Genomic DNA, 14141 nt, shown 5'->3' with positions numbered 1-14141 from the left:
GGAGACTTCATGCCTGGAAGCAGCCGCAGGAACAAGTGACAGAGACTCTGGGGTTCAAGGGCTCATCCAGGAGACTGAGGGCACCCAGTATGTTTGCAGGGTCCACCCTGGAACTGGGAACCAGCTTTTATGGCCTGGAGATCTGCTCGTCCCTGAGGCCAAAGCCCATGGTCATTCAATGGAGAGGAAAAAGTCTCTGACAGCGTGTATTTGGGGAAACGATTCAGACTCTGAACCTTACACTGGAGTAGGGGCTCCTCCTCTTGTGCACAGCCCTGTCCTGCTGCTGGGAGCCCAGGGAGACCCTCAGGAGGTCCCCAGGGAAGGGGCCAAAGGGGTCCTTTGGTCTTCTGTTCTCAGCCCTGTGGCCACACGGGGGCACCACCACCCTGCTTTCCTATTCGCACAGCCAGTGGAGAGGATGAGCTGTGGTCTGATCAGGCAGAGGTGGCTGATCTGAAGGCTGGACATCAATGGGGGATGAGGATGCCTTCTGAGCAGCCCTGGGCTCAGGCTCGAGCGTGGGACAGGGATTGGCTAAGAGGGGAGCTCTGGAGCCCTGCCCTGCGTCTAAGGCTTCCATCTTTTCTCCCACAACCCCTCTCTCCAGCCCCTTGATGACAACACTCTGGAAAACTGAAAAGTAGATAATTTTTTCTTCCACTCCCTATTCCTTTTCTAAGGGCTATTTTAGAAAATAAACTCTTTTATTGTAGAATACATATTGGAGATTTACAGAAAAGTTGCAAAGTTAGTACAGAGTTCCTGCGTATCCCACACTCAGGTGGCCCTGTTGTTAACGTCTACATCACTATCATACATTTGTCACAGCTAATGAAGCAATATTGATACATTATCACTAAACTCCACACTTTATTTGGATTTCATTACTTTTTCTTTTTTCTGTTCCAGGATCCCATCCATGATACCACATTACGTCCCAGTCACGCCTCCTTCAGGCTCCTCTGGCTGTGACCGTTTCTCAGACTTTCCTTGTTTTTGACGATCTTGACACTGTTGAGGAGTACTGCTCATCTATACTGTAGACTGTCCCTCAATATGAGTTTGGTTGACAGGGGCTGTGGATTTTGGGAACAAGCCCACAGGGGTGAAGTGCCATTCTCAACACAGCACTTCAAGGGTGTATAATACCCACTCGATTGACCACTGATGATGTTAACCTTCACCACCTGGCTGAGGTCGTGTTTCCCAGCTTTCTCCCTGTGAAGCTCCTGTTTTCTTTGTCCCTCTCCACACAGTAGTCTTGGGAAGGAAGTCACTGTGTGCAGCCCACATTTAAAGGGTGTTCTGCTATAAACATTTGCATGCAGGTTTTTAGGCAAATGTAAGTTTTCCAATGAGTTGGGTAAAAACCTAGGAGAGTGATCAGTAGCTTGTATGGTAAGTCGATGTGTAGCTTTAAAGTGTCGATGCAAATAATCTATAACCAATCTATAGACAAGAAAAATAGAGTGGTACTTACTGAGCTGAGGACTAGCCCAGAAACGCTGTCTCCAGCAGGGAAGCAAGCTCCCAGGGAAGCATGGTTTATAGCATGGTTATATCCCATTTCAGAACAAAGTAACATACAGCAAGCATGACAGGAATACAATTTATTTCCAAAGTCACAAGGAGGTGTTTTGCTGCAGTTTAGTAGGTGCACGACAGGTCAACTTGACCTTGGTTCTCTGGAAAGAAAAGCTTATCTTCAAAGAAGTTTTGGTATCGGCATCAGACAAAGGGAGACGTTACATGCCCCTCTTTAAAGACTGCATTCTTTGCTTTAGGAAAATGTTTGAAACAAATGTACAATGCCTGTTTGGTGGGCCACAAGTCAGATGGCTCTAGGAAAAATAAATTTCAGCCAAATCAGATTTAAACCAGAATGACTTCCCCATATACCTCTATATGTGAAAACTTATTGTTATTATTTTCATCAGAAGAAACTGCGGAATATCTCCCATAATGGCTGTGCTGTTTTGTGTTCCTGCCCACAATGAACAAGGATTCCTGTCGTTCCACATCCTCGTCAGCACTTGGCATCACCAGTTTTTGGATTTAGGATATGCTAATAGGTGTATAATGGTTATCACTGTTGTTTTCACTTGCATTTCCAGGTGACATATGATGTTGAGCATCTTTTCATATGCTTATTAGCCATCCATGTATCTTCTTGGGTGAGGTGTCTGTTCAGACTTTTGCTCATTTATTTATTGAGTTGTCTTCTTATTGTTGAGTTTTAAGTGTTCTATATATATTTCAAACAAGTCCCTTGTCAGATATATTATTTGCTAATATTCTCTCCCATGTGTGTCTTGAGCCCTTTTACTGACGTAGCAGTACACAGTAACGCATAGATATATTTTAATGGGAATAGAAATGAGAAATTGCTAACTTTCATGGTTTCTGGGTAGAGGACTTGGGTGACTAGGAGATGGGGAGAGATGATGTGACATATATTTTTATATATTCTTGAGTAGCATTTGAATTCTCTTGTATGTGCATGAATAATGTTTTCAAAATAAATTGCATTAAAATCGCTCACTCTTGTAAAACACTTGACAGATCACCCTCACATCATAGGTTAAGATTCTGATCCTCTACTCGAGGACCAATCAACTTTTCACTCAACTATCTTGCTTTAAAATTTCCATTTCTGAAAAAGGTGGGCTAGATTGTATGGACCAATCCTCCCCCTGAAAATGGCTAAAAATGAAATGTAAACTACAAAAACCATCTCCTTAAAAGCGTTAGAGCTGACAAGATCCCAATAAACGACCATACCCACAAAAGAAGGGAAAGATCCTGTTTGGCCTCCACAGAGAACAGCGTCCTGAGAGATGGAGCAAAGGCTCTGTGAGCTCATTGCCCAGACACAGAGCCCAGCACTTCCAGCTCTGAGCCCCGAGCTCTGGACTTTCCTACCCATCTGCTTCCCTTTTAAAATTTAAACAAAGCTTTTATATTCTGATTATGAGGTGTATGTATAATGTACAATATATATGTTATAATGTATATTCACTATAGAAAAATAATAAAATGTTAAAAGTAATGAAGGACAAAGTAAAAATAACTGTAATCTTCACAGTTGGAGATATTTTGTTGCAGTTTCTCCTGGCCTATTATGTATCCTCCTGCTGCTGCCCCAGGGCTGGAACTCTCTCTCTAAGTTGATGAGCACAGAGCTCAGTGGGCCCCAGCCCTGCTCTCTCCAGATCCCATTCCCTGAGGCAGTTCACTCTCACACCTGCTGAGGGGGCTGTTTCTCACTTTCTCCTCACTCCTCAATCCCCCTCTCCCTCCCCACTGCCCACTCTAAAGTGATGAGTTTATTTCCTTTTTCACTCAAAGAAAGATTAAGTGAGAACTGCACCATCATCCCCTCACACTCCTACATCTGTACCTGTATCCTCTGCCTTCACAGCAGTGATGATGGATGGTCCTGCTCCTAAGGCCACCTCTCAGTCTCAGCAGAGGATCAAGTCCCTTCCCTCCCCTGCATCATCAGCTTCCCACTCTCTACTGGCTCATTCATTCCTGGATACAAACATGCTGTAATATCTTCCATTTTTTAAAAAAGGAAAGAAACTAATTAAATCAAAACAAAATCCTTTCATAAAAATCCACCACTCAATTCAATGTCTCCTTCCAACCTGCTCTATTTCTGTGACACTGCTCACAGAATAATTCCTCAGTCCTTTCTCTCACCCACCATGTTGTCTTTTTATTTTTACCAAATATCCATTTGCACCTAGTTTAAAAGGTCAAACACTTCTACAAGGCTTGTTACAAAGACAGATGCCCCATCCCATTTCCTGAATCTCAGAGACAACTTGTTTCAGTTCTTTTAACTGATTCTCTAATTGTTACTTCTTTGCCTCTAAAGAGAATGCTTCTAATGCTCCTTCTTTGTTATTCAGTTTTACACATCGTCTTTGGTGAGTTGGCTCTTCTTTCACACTCTCCCATCCTCCCAATATAATTACTGTACAACTGATTAGCTCAATGTGCAGTGTCTGCATTATTAGGACCAGTAAACATTAGTCACAACTGAGCATTTAGGAAACTATGATATCTTTCCCTTTCTTGAATCAACTTTTCATGTTCCTTGCAGTTAGTAAATATCTTGTTCCTTCATTTGCTTAGCTTCTGTTGTATTCATTATTAAATCATTCCACTACTCTCCCCAGAGTCTAAATGTTCACAAATATATTTGAGCACATTAGGCATTCTACCAACTTCATCTTTGTGGAAACACCTGTCTCACAGCCCTCAGTCTTGCCACACGTGGACAGGTTCCCTGCACTCCTGGGGCAGGGCTGACATCCCGGATCTCCTTCACCTCACCCTGGGAGCCCTTTGTCTTCTTTGTTCTAGCTCCCCTGTTGCGTGGATCCCATTTTTTCCATTTTTTGGTTTTCTCCATTACTGTTTCTCACTTTGCCTGGCAGTAACCTGAGGAAGGGAACATGGAAAGTCAAACATTGAAACCCTAAACATCTGAAATGTCTTTAGGTTGTCCCAGCCCTTACTCACATCTTGACTTGATAAGAACTCCGTGTTGGAATATATTTCCTCGGAATTTGGAAGGCATTGCTAAAATGTCTTCTAGACTCCGGGCCTGTGTTTGTTGCCTCTTGAAGTTTTCAAGGTCTCTTCTTTTCTATCCTCTTTCTGAAATTTCGTTGTGATTGTCATGGTGTGGGTCTGTTTTCATCTACTGCAGTAAGAACTTGGTTAGGCCATTCAAAATGCAAACTTTATCTGTAAACTCTGAGAAATTTTGTTGAAATTTTTTTTATCATTTCCTACTGTATTCTTTTTGAAACTGATCTTATTAATGTGTTGGAATGCCTGATGGATAGACTAATATTCTCATAGGTCTTCTCCCCTGCTTGCCGTGACTTTTCCATCTAAACTATCTAGTGGGAGTATGACTTTATTCTTCCAGTTCATCTACTTAATTATTCATTTCTATGGTCACATTTTTTATTTCAAGTGCTTTTTCTTGTTCTATGATTGTAAATAATTGTATATAGCTCTGTTCCTGTTATATATGTCATATATCTCTTACATCTTCGATATATATTATTGATGATAGTGGTAGGGGACCTGTTAGGTCTCCTGGTTATTTGCTTTCATGATGTCGTGAACTCTTTTCCTCATAGCTCTTAGCTCAGGAGTGATTTCATTCATCTGTGTCATTTCTGCTAAATGTCCACCTTCTCAAAACAATGCAAGCTCCATATCACCAGGGTCTTATTTTGCTCTTCACTGTATCTCCAGAGTCTAGGAGATTTTGATCCACTGGACACCTCAAAACATATGCTGGATGATGGACTTTACTGTGGTTTGGACAGTTAATTCACACTGCTCCTTGAGGTCCTCCTGAGCTCTGAGTCTAGTGGCCTCCTGTCATAAAACGTTCTGGAACATTGAAACAGTTTATTTGCATGGGGTGCAGAGTCATCCTGCCACCAACAGTGGACAGAGAATCAATGAAAGACAAGCCAACAAAGCTCTGAGAGAAAACTCCCTGGGTCCAACCCTGGCTCCTAAACCTCTCTGAGTCTCCGTTTCCCTGTCTGTACAAAAGGATCACATGTTGGTGCCTCATGGGTTTGCTTTGAGGATTAAATCTGACCCTCAATGTAAATCATGGCATCATTGCTTGAGACATATGACGTGTTCCACTATTCATAGCTAACACCTTTATACAGATTAAAGCATTTAGATAAATTCCATTCTTTTGCTTATATAAACCACAATTTAAGAAACATCCTTGAACACATATTTTTGAGAACATGTTTGATTATTCCTCAGCATAAATTCCTAAAGAGAAATTTCTGCATCAAAACTTAAGTCAATTTAAATTGTTGAGATATTTTTCAAAAGTGCCTTTAGACATTTTGTACCAGTTTTCAACCCCATCAATCTTTAGGACAGTGTACTTTCCATGCCCTCTGGTAAATACTCTCATCACTTGCTTGCATCTTTGCCAAGCTGATAGATTTTAATTTTTATTCCCATTTCTTATTCCACATTCTCACTTTGTTTACATTTATTTATTACTACTATATTTGTTTCACATTTGCATTGCTTTTTTTCCATTTTGTTTTCAATATTCTTTAATTATTATTTATTGGGAGGGCTTATCTTAAAATATTGAATTTAGAAATAAGGGAAAGTAGCCCCAACATTGGAAACTGGTCTAACACTTACCACTAGGTCTCAGTGTTGTCAGAAGCTGGCCTGGTGCTCACCACCTGACGTGTTATTCTCCTGTTGGAGATGGACATAACTCATCTCACAGAACATCAAAATCAGACAAGGACACACTGAGAACATGCCAAAGTGAGACAAAACGAGACCACTACAGCACTTTGTCTCAGCACAGACAAAAACAAGATACTGTGCAACTCACAAAATACCAAACATCTTCCTGTGCTGGCTCATATGAGCGACTGCTGCTTCTTTCCTTATCCTTGCTCGAGTTGGCCCTGTCTACAGACAAGATTTATTGAGATGCCCACTCATAGAATTGCCCCCACTTCCTGACAACATGCAATCTAGAGTGAGCCCCTGCTTCCATAGATCCTCCCCAAATCACCAGACCAAAGCCCAAATCCTATGAATGTTCTAACACCTTCACACTAAGAGGCACTGTGGTCCCCAATGGTGTGTGTTCTCCCACAAGGTAACAAGTAATACATCCAACTTCTTGGCCCACAGATGTGCTCCTGGTGGCCTTTGGCTGAAGAATATTGAGGCACGTCATTACCCTTTTTCTGTCAAAATTGTTTATGTTTCTTTGAACTTGATTATGGGCAAGTGTTTGTATCATTGTGAGTGTGCGGTTGACACAGACACGTTTTATGTTTTTCTTTATGGTTTTTCAACTTTGGGTCATGCTTACAGAATTCTTCATTCCACAACTGCAAACATTTCATGGATATTTTCATCTAGGAGAGGGGTGCAAGGGTGAAGGGAAACAGAGAAAATTGTTGGAATTATGGGGGCAGTATGGGAAGGAGCAGTAGGTGAAGAGTTCTAAGGCGGTGGAATCCTCAGGTTGACATCTTCTGCTCTGTAATTTTACAAGTAGGTGCAGGGCCTCAAAGTATTTGATGTACGTTGGGTCCAATAAATGCTTTCTCTTGGGCTAAGTGAAGATTTAACCTCTCTGCTTATGTTTACCAGGTTAGATAACACCACCAAGAGTCCCAGTGTAACACACGCAAGGACTAGCTCCAGGGATGGGCATTTTTGAATGCTTATGACCTTAAGGTGATGAATTATGTATTGGATAATGTCTGTACACTCTAGTTGTGAAAATACATATTAATTAAACTTCTTGGGTATGTTATATTTTAAGGATATGTCTAAGATCCACATAGACAAACCCATGATCCCCACATGAAGATAATTTTAATATACAGCAACCTATGAGTCACACAGTATCTTTTCTGGAGGAGACTGAAAACTAAGAACATTCTAGATATGCACTGTCCAATATGGTAGCTACTAGCCACATATGGTTATTTAAATTAAAAGTAAATAAAATGAAAAATTCAACTGCTCAGCACAGTAGCCACATTTCAAGTGCTCAATAGCTACACACAGCTACGGGCTCCCATATTGGACAATGCAGACACAGAACAATTCCTTCATCACAGGGTGTTCTATTGGACATGCTGCTCAGCATACTTTGTGGGCCTCAAATCAGATGCATCAGACCCATGTAAAATGAAAGACCCAATATTATTTCACTTAGAGATACGTCAGATTTCTGTCTGAGACAAGAATGCATATCCAGCTGGTGTATAACAAAACCAACATAGGTCATCAGTGGGTCTGGTGCCTCAGGCACAAACTGTTCCCAGTTCCAAAGAGAAAACCTGTCCCTTCACCTCCCGTCCCAGACTGAGGACATTCTCTGGCATCAAATTTCCAGCAAGTGAGTTCTCTTCTAGAGGAGACCAGGGGCAACACTGTAAGTTAAGTTTTGGGAAGCAGGGAGTCCAAACTCATGGAGAGGAATTCTGGGAAATGAAGAGGAGGCAAAGGTGGGGACCCGCTGGGAGACTCTCCCCGGTTCATTCAGAACAGCGATTCTCAAAGTGTGGTCTATGGAATCCTTGAAGTCACTGAGATCCTTTCACGGATCCATGAGGTAAAACTCTTTTCATAACATTACTAGACATCATTCGCCTTTGCAGTATGTGCACATTTGCACTGAGGTAAAAATTAGTAAGAATGGAGGCCGTGGTACCAAACTGCAATGGGAGTTATCTTCACCACGACTTACTTGCAGAAAAAAATACCACTTTCACTTTAAAATGTCCTGAAGCATTAAAAATTATTATCTTTACCAAATCATTATCCTTAAATCCACATTTTAAAAATATCTTACATGATGACGTGGGAAGTACACATAAAGCCCATCTGCTACTTTCCCCCGTACTATGTCCCCAGGAGAATAATTTGTGTGAGCCGGGCTAGCCTCTTTTTCATGGAACACCAGTTTTACTTGAAAGAATGAATGGCAGGAACTAGGATTATTAGATGTGGTTAATTGGGATGCACTGTCTCAAAACGAACATGAGCTTCTCCCTTCAAGAAAATCCACCGACAGGTAACAACTGACAGGACTTACTGCCTTGATCAAAAGGAAGCTCTCAAGAGAAAATGAGAATTTTGGAAAACTTGTGTCCACCATGTAAGCCTGGCAGCTTCCCTGTCCTGACAGACTTTCCTGTTCAGATCTGTGGTCACATCAACAAACGTGATATTTTGATAGTTTGTAGTTAAATGCATCAGCACAGGAAGAGCCACGTAACTTAGTGAAACAGTGCATTACTTTAAAATCATACATTAGTGCAAGAGCCATTCAACATGTAACATAGGCCTGTGGATTTTAATGTAACAGAATAGGAAATATTCAATGGTACTGTTTCAGGTTCCACCTTGCAAATAACCTGTGAGAAACTGCCACTTGTGTAGTTTCATTTTAGTATCAAAGTTGAATATCCACAATTATCTGGAAAGCTAATTAGAAATACTACTCCTACATATTTGTCTGAGGCGATATTTTTTTCATATACTTCAACCAAAATAACAGATGAAATGAAGAGCAAATGTGAAGAGCCAGTGGTCTTCTAATCCCAGACAAGAAAGACACTTGCAAAAACATGAAGTGTAGAAAGACCCACTCTTCTCCTACCTTATTCTGGGAAATTGTTATTTTTCAGAAAAACATTATTTCTTTTAACTAGCAGTGGGTTATAAATATTATTCTAAATAAATTAATTAAAATATTTAAAAACTTTTGTTCCTAGTAAGGTAAATATTGATAGATATAACCAACATAAACAAATTATCCTCGGGGCCCTCGCTAATATGAAGACTGTGTGGATATCCTGAAACTAAAGTGCTTGAGAATCGCTGACTCAAACAGCCCCCGGGCCAGGACTCAGGGAGACGGTGTGACAAAGAGCTCTCGGTGCAGGAGGAGAGGGGTCAGGGCAGAGTCCCAGGTCCCCGAACGTGGCTCTCAGGGTCTCCGCCCGAGGGCGGAGTCTGGGGCGGGGAAACTCAGTGTTGGGGAGTCCCCGTCTCCCTCAGTTTCACTTCTGCTTCTCACAACCTGTGTCAGCTCCTCCTGCTGGAGACTCCTGACGAGGCCCCAGTCCTCACTCCCATTGCGTGTCCGGTTTCTAGAGAAGCCAATCAGCGTCTCCGCTGCTCCGGGTTATAAAGTCTGCACTGAGCACCCAGGGCTCAGATTCTCCCCAGATCGTGAGGATGCGGGTCATGATGCCCCCAACCTTCCTCCTGCTGCTCTCGGGGGCCCTGACCCTGACCGAGACCTGGGCGGGTGAGTGCAGGGTCGGGAGGAAACGGCCTCTGCGGGGGGCGTAGCGAGGGGACCGCGCGGCGGGGGCGCAGGACCCCTGGGGAAGGCGCGTCTCCGCGGACCCAGCCTCAGACCCGCCCAGCGCGCCCCACCTCGGCCCCGCAGCGTCCAGACCCCGCTCCTTCCCTCCCCAGTCTACCGCCCTCTCCTCTCACCCACGGGGGTCTCCCGCGCTTCTCCATCCACCGCCCCTTTTCCGTCTCACGACCCCATAGCCCCCTCCCCCTCCCGGCCCCGTCACCCTCGGACCCGGGACCCGCGCCGGGAGGAGGGTCGGCCGCCTCTCAGCCCCTTCCCGCCCCCAGGCTCCCACTCCCTGAGGTATTTCTACACCGCCGTGTCCCGGCCCGGCCGCGGGGAGCCCCGCTTCGTCGCCATCGGCTACGTGGACGACACGCAGTTCGTGCGGTTCGACAGCGACGCCGCGAGTCCGAGGATGCAGCCGCGGGCGCCGTGGATGGAGCAGGAGGGGCCGGAGTATTGGGAGCTGAACACGCGGCGCGCCAAGGAAACCGCACAGACTTTCCGAGTGAACCTGAACACCCTGCGCGGCTACTACAACCAGAGCGAGGCCGGTGAGCGACGCGGGCCCGGGTCCAGGCCGCGCCCCCCATCCCCACGGACGAACCGGGGTGTCCCCGAATCTCCGGGTCCGAGATTCACCCCGAGGCTGCGGGACCCGCCCGGACCCCCGACCCGGGAAGAGCCGGCGGGGACTTTTCCGCTGTTTCATTTTCAGTTTAGGTTTAATCCCTGCGGGGGGCGGGGGCGGGGCCGAGCGGGCGGGGCTGACCTCGGGGCGGGGTCAGGGTCTCACACCCTCCAGGGGATGTGTGGCTGCGACGTGGGGCCGGACGGGCGCGTTCTCCGCGGGTACAGTCAGTCCGCCTACGACGGCACCGATTACATCGCCCTGAAGGAGGACCTGCGCTCCTGGACCGCGGCGGACACGGCGGCTCAGATCACCCGGCGCAAGTGGGAGGAGGACGGTGTGGCGGAGGGCTTCAGGAACTACCTGGAGGGCACGTGCGTGGAGTGGCTCCTCAGATACCTGGAGAACGGGAACGAGACGCTGCAGCGCGTGGGTACGAGGGGCCGCGGGGCCTCCCGATCTCCCCTCGGGCCGGGCAGGCTTCCCACAAGGAGGGAGGAAATGGGGGTCAGTGTCAGAACATCCTCCCTCAGAAAAGAAAGGAATCCACGCAGGTTTTCATATTCTGTGATGACTCGCCCAGAGGGCCCGCCCTTCTCTAAAGGACAGTGAAGGAATCCGGTTTCTTCAGGAATAGGAGGGGAGACCACCCCTGAAATCGCTGCCCTTGGATCCCTTTGACCCTGGCAGCCATCTTGTGACCCATGACTTTCTCAAGGCCTTGTTCTCGGCCTGAGAACATCTTTGCAGGTCTGACTCCAGCTTTTGTGAGTCATTCACCCTCCATCCAGATCAGAACCAGAAGTCTGTGTTCTCCTGTTTAGAGACCTGAAGGCTCGTACCCTGGGCTCTCACCGTGATTCTAGAACTTTCCAAGGACTCTGAGCTTATCCTGGATCCGGAAGTCCAGGCTGGTGTCTGGGTTCTGTGCTTCCTCTTTCCAAACCAACTGTCCTGTCCGTTCTCAGCATGGTCACATGAGTGCTGCTTCAGCGGCCCATGGAGGTAACTGAATTTTCTGACCCTTCTCGTCAGACCCGCCAAAGACACATGTGACCCACCACCCCATCTCTGACCGTGAGGTCACCCTGAGGTGCTGGGCCCTGGGCTTCTACCCTGAGGAGATCAGCCTGTCCTGGCAGCGTGATGGGGAGGACCTGACCCAGGACACGGAGCTTGTGGAGACCAGGCCTGCAGGGGACGGGACCTTCCAGAAGTGGGCGGCTGTGGTGGTGCCTTCTGGAGAGGAGCAGAGATACACATGCCGTGTGCAGCACGAGGGGCTGCCTGAGCCCGGCACCCTGAGATGGGGTAAGGAGAGAGCCGTGGGCTCAGAGCCTCTTCTCAGGGAAATCAGGAGCCCTTCTGGAGACCTTCAGCAGGGTCAGGGCTAAGGCCTGAGGTCAGAGCCCTCACCTTCCCTTCCCAGAGCCGCCGCCTCAGTCCACCATCCTCATCGTGAGCATCATTGTTGGCCTGGTTCTCCTTGGAGCTGTGGTCACTGGAGCTGTGGTGGCTGGAGCTGTGATGTGGATGAAGAAGCGCTCAGGTAGGGAAGGGGGTTTGGGATCTGAGTTTTCTTGTCCCCCTGAGGCATTTCAAGAGCCAAGCAGAACTTGCCCTGCCCCGTTAATGAGAGGTACCATCCACACTCATGCACTTTCCATTTTGGAGCTGATTGCTAACACTGTTTTGTAAAGTGCTTATGAAAGTGAAAGAGATTTTTTCACCTTGATAATTCTGGTGCTGGGGACCTGATTCCCAGCAGTCGAAGGTCAGAGGGCAGGGTCCCTGCTGAGGACAGACCTCCAGAAGGGCATTGGTCCAGTCCTCACACATCTCTTTTCTCATGTTTCTCAATCCTGCCCTGGGTCTTCAGTCATTCTTCTGGAAACTTCCCTGTGGTCCAGGACTAGGGGGTTCCTCTAGGATCTCATGGCCCAGCCTTCTTCCTGTTTTCTTCCCACAGGTGTAAAAAGAGGGATTTACGTGCAGGCTGCAAGTAAGTTTGAATGGGGGATTGATCCCTGAGACCCTTGAAATAGTGTAGACAGGAGCCCTGGGAGTGGGGAGCTCACTCACCCTGTAGTTCCTCCTTTAGTCTCATCTCCTGTGGGCTCTGACCACTTCCTGTTTTGTTCTACCCCAGACAATGACAGTGCCCAGGGATCTGATGCGTCTCTCCCACAGAAAGGTGAGACTTGGACGGCCTGGGTGGGGAGGGGCTTTGGGGCAGAGGGGACACAACTGGTTTATGGGGATGCTTTGGCCTATTTTGAGCATGCAGAGGGCTGTTGAGAATGTCAACACTTATGTGACTGACATGAATTTGTTCATGATTATTTTCCTTGAGAGTGTGAGACGGTGGCCCTGTGGGAGACCAAGTGATGCAACATTTGTTCACGCTCCTACTTTGTGACTTCAGATCCCCTCTCTTCTCTCTCTGCAGCTGGCATCTGAATGTGTCTGTGTTCCTATTAGCATAATGAGAGGAGGTGGGGAAATTGACCCACCCCTGTCTTCCATGACCCCCTCCCCACACTGACCTTTGTGCTTTCCCTGATGAAATTTCCTGTTGCAGCAGAGGTGGGGCTGGGCCGGCTCCCTCCCTGTCTTAACTTCCTGTTGCACTCACTAGTGATCATTTGCTTCCTTGCTGAAAAGATGGATCCAGATATGAATTTTTTTCTAATTCTTCTTCTAAGGGATTGATGTGTTAATTAAAGAAGAAGATTCCTAAAGTTTGAGAGTGGAAATAAATGGAAGCACTGAGAACTTTCCAGAAGTCATGTTTGCTGTGCGGAGTCTGTGTGTGGATGGGGCCTGTGTGCAGTCGGTGTTCAGTACATCGTGTGCTGTGATGTTGTCATTCCTTGGCTGGCGCATCTCTCTGCTCCTTTGTCCTGGTTCCTTCTATAGAACCTCGTTCCATCAGTACCTCTGATCACAGGGATGAGGACATCACCTGGGTGTTGTCGTGTCTTCAGGACCGTGTGCAGCAAGGGCTTCCTGTGGCCAGGTCAGCCAAGGCTCCGTCCAGGGTCCGGCCCTCAGCCCCTGCCTTTTGTGTATTTAGACTTTGTTTCTTTGGGAGGTCTTTTGGATTATACCCGTTCTTTTTCATGTTTTGAGTTCTGGTTTCATGGTCCTTTGGGTGTCCCTGTCTCTGACAGCAGCGGGAGTCGTTTGGCCTGTCATTGTCCCCATGAGGCCCAGGGTGGCCCCTGCACACAGGAGACTCTGGTATCGAGAGACCAATTTCTGGACTCATTCTCTTCTTGCCCTCTCTCTAGAGCTGTTTCCTGGATTGTTCTTTCCATCTTTCCGCCCTTCTACAGAACCAGAATCTGGAAGTAGTAGACAGGAAGGATTCAGTAGTTTCTCATCTCACATAAATTCCTGCTGGGTTTCTGTCTTCTCTGCAGCCTGCCCCGTCTCTCCGCCCTCAGCCCTCATCATCCTAGTGCTGGCTCTGATCCAAACATGTGGATTTATAAAGTTGAATCTACTTTAGATTCACAATTGATTGGAAAAATAGGTCCCATAAGCCTAGGATTGTCCTTTCTGAAGAGA

General features: G+C 46.6%; 1 protein-coding gene and 1 long non-coding RNA gene across 4 annotated transcripts; one reads left to right on the top strand and one right to left on the bottom strand.

The window, feature by feature from the left end:
• Positions 1–3955: 3955 nt before the first annotated feature.
• Positions 3956–6283, bottom strand: LOC124232103 (uncharacterized). Its single transcript, XR_006886769.1, has 3 exons — positions 6223–6283; positions 4537–4720; positions 3956–4455 (listed from the first exon to the last, which is right to left on the bottom strand). It is a non-coding gene; the product is annotated as an uncharacterized LOC124232103 (long non-coding RNA).
• Positions 6284–9720: 3437 nt separating this feature from the next.
• Positions 9721–13353, top strand: LOC124232102 (patr class I histocompatibility antigen, A-126 alpha chain-like). 3 transcript variants are annotated; one of them, XM_046649073.1, is made up of 8 exons: positions 9721–9877; positions 10222–10491; positions 10726–11001; positions 11604–11879; positions 11998–12117; positions 12538–12570; positions 12718–12762; positions 12922–13353. In XM_046649073.1, the coding sequence occupies exons 1-8, from the start codon at positions 9805–9807 to the stop codon at positions 12954–12956; spliced, it is 1128 nt and encodes a 375-aa protein (XP_046505029.1). In that variant the 5' UTR covers positions 9721–9804; the 3' UTR covers positions 12957–13353. The 3 variants fall into 3 exon arrangements, 1 of the variants encoding a protein (XP_046505029.1); XR_006886768.1 differs by having other exon boundaries at positions 11604–12117; positions 13018–13353; XR_006886767.1 differs by having other exon boundaries at positions 11604–12117; positions 12924–13353.
• The last annotated feature ends 788 nt before the right edge of the window (positions 13354–14141 follow it).

The sequence above is a fragment of the Equus quagga genome, unplaced genomic scaffold, assembly GCF_021613505.1.
Source record: "Equus quagga isolate Etosha38 unplaced genomic scaffold, UCLA_HA_Equagga_1.0 HiC_scaffold_243_RagTag, whole genome shotgun sequence".
Lineage (NCBI taxonomy): Eukaryota > Metazoa > Chordata > Mammalia > Perissodactyla > Equidae > Equus > Equus quagga.
The sequence above is the reverse complement of the archived record's forward strand: the minus strand, read 5'-3'. Positions and strand labels throughout refer to the sequence as shown.